The sequence below is a fragment of the Solanum pennellii genome, chromosome 12 (genome assembly GCF_001406875.1).
Source record: "Solanum pennellii chromosome 12, SPENNV200".
Taxonomy (NCBI): domain Eukaryota; kingdom Viridiplantae; phylum Streptophyta; class Magnoliopsida; order Solanales; family Solanaceae; genus Solanum; species Solanum pennellii.
Window position 1 is genome coordinate 71,224,075 of NC_028648.1, and position 4,629 is coordinate 71,228,703.

General features: G+C 35.0%; 1 protein-coding gene across 1 annotated transcript in view; it reads right to left on the minus strand.

The window, feature by feature from the left end:
- LOC107007436 (filament-like plant protein 3) overlaps nt 1-3,909 on the minus strand; it is a 5,039-nt gene extending 1,130 nt beyond the window's left edge. Inside the window, exons 1-3 of the mRNA XM_015206059.2 lie at nt 3,218-3,909; nt 2,701-2,881; nt 422-2,097 (exon numbers count right to left, since the gene is read on the minus strand). Of these exons, the coding sequence (XP_015061545.1) occupies nt 422-2,097; nt 2,701-2,881; nt 3,218-3,316 (1,956 nt within the window). The 5' untranslated portion in view covers nt 3,317-3,909. The remainder of the gene's footprint in view (nt 1-421; nt 2,098-2,700; nt 2,882-3,217) is intronic.
- Between the last annotated feature and the right edge of the window lie 720 nt (nt 3,910-4,629).

Genomic DNA, 4,629 nt, shown 5'->3' on the forward strand with positions numbered 1-4,629 from the left:
TATATATATATATATATTAAAAGATGGATATGTAATGTTTATAAAAATCAACTGCAGCAAAAGCATGTAATGCATTAAATAACATTTTACCCCACCTTCAACACTCAACTTTCAAACATCTCTTTTGCACATCCAAATATCTCACCGTAATCATGTATGGACAAATACTAAACTAATCATGTATTGTCACATTGTAGAATGAATTAAAATAGCACTGCATATTTTTATTCAACTGTTGCATCATAAAAATATTATAATTCTTTAATCTCTTCTAGAAGAAATAAGTCTACGAATATGAAGGGTCAGCAATTACCAAAACGTTGCTAGTTGATTAGAGAGATCTGTAAGAACTTCTAAGCTATTTTCAAGGTTTTAAATACATACACAAGGGGTTGAACTATAAAGATATGTGGCAACTGACCTTATTGATTGTAAATTCCCCGAATATAGTTCCTTTCTGAAGCTGGGATGCAGATTTTATCACTGAATTATCAATTTCTAGTTTCTGTAACTTTGCAGCAGTTTTTTGGTGCAAATCCTTTTCCTCGGAAAGCTCCTCTTGAAGAAAATCAACTTTAGAAAGCAATGTTTGAAGCTCCAATTCAGTCGCTTTAAGTTGTGACTCTGACACATATTTCTTTGCATTGATAGCTTCAAGCTCAGCCTCAACTCCAGATTTCATTCCTTCCACCATTTCTAGTTGGGTTTGAATCCCTAAACACTTAACTTCAGTTTCATCCAAGCAAAATTCTAATTTCTTAAGCTTCACATTCATAGCCTCAACTTCAGCCTCAGCAGCTCTTTTTGCTTCATTAGCAGTAATGAGCTGACCTTGGAGCTTGACAACATCAATCTGTGCTTCTTCTAAGCGTTCAACTAAATTCTTAAGCATAGTATTGGTAGACTCGACTTCTGCCTCGGTCTTACTCTTTTCTACATTTGCCATAGATAACTTTGTTTCGAGCTCGATAATCTCAGCCTCCATTTTCTGTGCATGTTCTGTTAAGTCTTTAAGCTTGGTTATAGTAGCCTTGAATTCAGCCTCCAGTTTTCTCCTGGCATCATTTTCCATAGATAACTGAGTTCTTACTTCAATTAAATTGTCCATAGTTTCTTCTAATTGTTCTTTACATATCGTAAGCTCTCCCTGACACTGAGTTAATTCCATCTCTAGTTTCAATTTCTCCACCTCCATCTTTGCCAACTTCTCCACTTCAGCTGCCTGACTAATCGCGGCTCCAAGTTCAGTTCTTAAAGTGGGTTCTCCTCTGCCATTGCTTCTTCCATACACGATGTCAGGACGTGCTGCAAGCTTCTCCATATCAAGAAAATCATCCATCAGATTTATCTCTAGAGACGACGATATAAGGTCTCTTTTATGTGGCTTTCCATGATTATATTGACTCAATTCAGAAACTAAAGCAGAAGACAAGAAGCTAGAACTGTTCTGGTAATTATTATTTGGCTCCAAACCACTCGTGTTGCGACGATCATTTTCGACTATTGACAACTGTTCTCCAGTATTTGATAAACTGTGAGTGGAAGGTTCAACATAAGCAGAGGAACAAGCGCTAGACTTGTGGTGGTTAACTGTTGATTTTTTCCGAACGAATGCCTTAAGCATACGGCATTCTGCTTCAAGGTTAGCAACCTTCTTGATACTCTCGAGCTGTTGTTTGCTGGCCGTTTCAGCAGCATGTGTGCTTAAGTCTCTCTCAGATGTCATTAATTTGAGCTCCTCAGATATCGAAGCAAGCTCAATCTTGAGTTTTGAGTTCTGTTTCTCCACATATTCAAGCTTACACTGAAGATCTTTGACGTTGCTGTCTTTGGATTTAGAATTTTGCAGTTCAGCCTGGAGCTGAACAAGCTTATTTTCAAGTTCAGACTTTCTAGACTCCCATTCAGAACTTGTCTTGGCAACAGTGACCTGGACATTCTGCTCTTGCTCTTCTCTCGACTGTCGGAGCTGTCTCAGACACTCTTTAAGTGCTCCATCTAGATGACTGATACGCTCTTCAAGGATTGAGTTCTTTTGATTTGCTGTCTCAACTAGTCTTTTCTGGATCAATACTTCTGCTTCAGCCGTCTCCCATCCTTATAGAATACAATCATTGACCAAAAGAAATGTCACCAATAGAAAATACCTAACTGGCAGACATTTATATATTATACCATGTTATCAATCAGTTGTGTAGAAACTATTAAATGCTACACTTTAAACTTCCACTATTAAATAATCAATTTTAGGATTCGACTTCATTAAAGGCCTTCAACTTAAAGATGCAAAGGAGTTTGGATCTCCACCTTCACAACCAATTCATTGATTATGAGTCCTTAAACATCATTGACATAGCACAGCCCAAGTAAATGGAAAACTCAATAATTACAACAAATCTTCGTCAACAAACTGTTACCGACACAGTAAATAAATTGCCAACCAATGATCTATATTTGTGCAACAATACTGTGAACCTTAAATCTGAATATGATAGATAATACATAATATCGAGTTCAGCTACTATAATATAAATTATAAGTAAGAGTACGTAGTAGTTATCATTGTCTTTTAAGGTGGCCTTTAACTAAAAAACTATCAAGAAAGGACCAAAACACATACTAGTATTGTTAATGATTGGCATTAAAAACAACTATTGAAGTCGCAGAACAAGTTCCAGCATAAGATAGATAAGGTTGTACCTGAGACAGCTTCCTCTGCTACTTTTGCATGTTGCTTTACCAAGTCTTCCTTCTCGCGGATAGTCTCAAGAGCTTCTGATAATTTAGCTGATAGAGTCTTAACAGTTTCATTAAGTTCTTGATTGGTGGGAGCTGTTTTAGATGTGACTTCAGGTGACTGAATGTTGTGATTCAGAGGTTCCTTTAGAAACAAATAAAGATCAATCATCAGCAAGCATTCATCATGAAAAGAGGACTTCACTACACCAATATTTCACTATCTTTTCATTTCATTAAAATGATGATTACACTTACATCTCCCAGTTTTGATTTTGATCAAAGGAAGGAGTTTGGGGGAAAAGTTACAACGTAACGAGCATTAGCATATCATATACCTCTTTCTTCCCACATATTGAACAAATGATAATGATTTGAAATCCATGACAGGTAAGTGTATAGCGAAAAGTTAAACAATCGAGGTAGAGATAGTTGAGCAGTCAAAGCAGTTGAATGATTATGGAAGTCGCAAAACAGAAACCTGATCATCTGAGAAATGGGATGAAATGGATCCGCCAGAGCTTTCAGTTTCACCACTCGGACTCGATTTCCTCCGCCACAACCAACTCCGCCGGTCCATCCAAACTCTACCTCCTCACTTTTTGTTTGTTTGTTTTGCTCAACAAAGAAATAAATAAGCAAAATAGCAAAGGTTTGCCCTATACCTAAACAATTGAAAAACGGGGGCTGCCTTTGATTACAATTCACATCTCACAGTCACTACCTAACACTATTTCAAATTGGAGGTATTTCAATTTCAAATTATAAACTAAGATCCATTCCCCATAAACAATCATTACACTCAAACCCAACTTGAGGATAAACCCACACAAAAACTGAAAAATATTATGACCCACCAGAAAAAGGATACCCCTCCCCCAATCCAATAAAAAAAAGAAAAAAAAAGTCAAGCCTTTCTTACCAGAAAAATAAAATTTATGTATACATCATCCATGCAAAGTAAACCTATCCACACAAAAATTAGCATAATAGAATCTTCATCGAATACTGAAAAAGGAAACACAGTACTAAACAATTATCCCAAGAAATGATTTAATTTATCTGTGAAGAAAAAATAGCTTTTTGGTTGTGTATACTCATATAGCAATGAGTGAAGACAAAGTTAACTTTGCTTTCATTGTTTCTTCATCAAAAGAAGACAATGACTTTTATTTTCTATCAAATAATTGTTTTTTATAGTCTTAGCTTGTAAGTTGTAACAAATAAAACATTATTCGCGCCCATGTATTTGCAATATTTTCAAACGTATAATAATAATTCATCTTAGTGGGTACCACGACGATGGCGAGAGGCACATATCAATGGCAAAAATTCCAGGATAAAATATGTAAATTAGGGGGACCAAATGAAATAAAATATTAAAAAGAGGGGTGGACCAAAGTTTAGAAACTTTAAACAAGAAAAAAAAGGTGGACCAAAGTTTGTTATCCTTTATGTTAATAATAATAATAATAATAATAATAATAAATAATTCAAAATTCCTTCACGTTATACATGTAACATGTTTTATCAAGTATAATCATCATATCACATCATATATATTAGAGAAAAATACATAATTACTATCATTGAATTTATAACAGTTGTTGAGGTAGACGCCTAGGATGTGTTTGGTACGAAGGAAAAACATTTTCCCGTTTAATTTTCTCATGTTTGGTTAGACAAAAGTTTTGAAAAATATTTTTCAAATCAACTTATTTTCCTCAAAATTAAGAAAAATGATTTCCTTCAAAGTTAAGGGAAACATTTTCCAGAACTCTCATCCAACTTCAAATTACATTTTTTTTTAAAAAACATCAATTTCTAAACAGTATTTTCAATTTCAAAATTATATTTTCACTCCGCCCCCCCCCCTCCCCAATCATCCCTCCA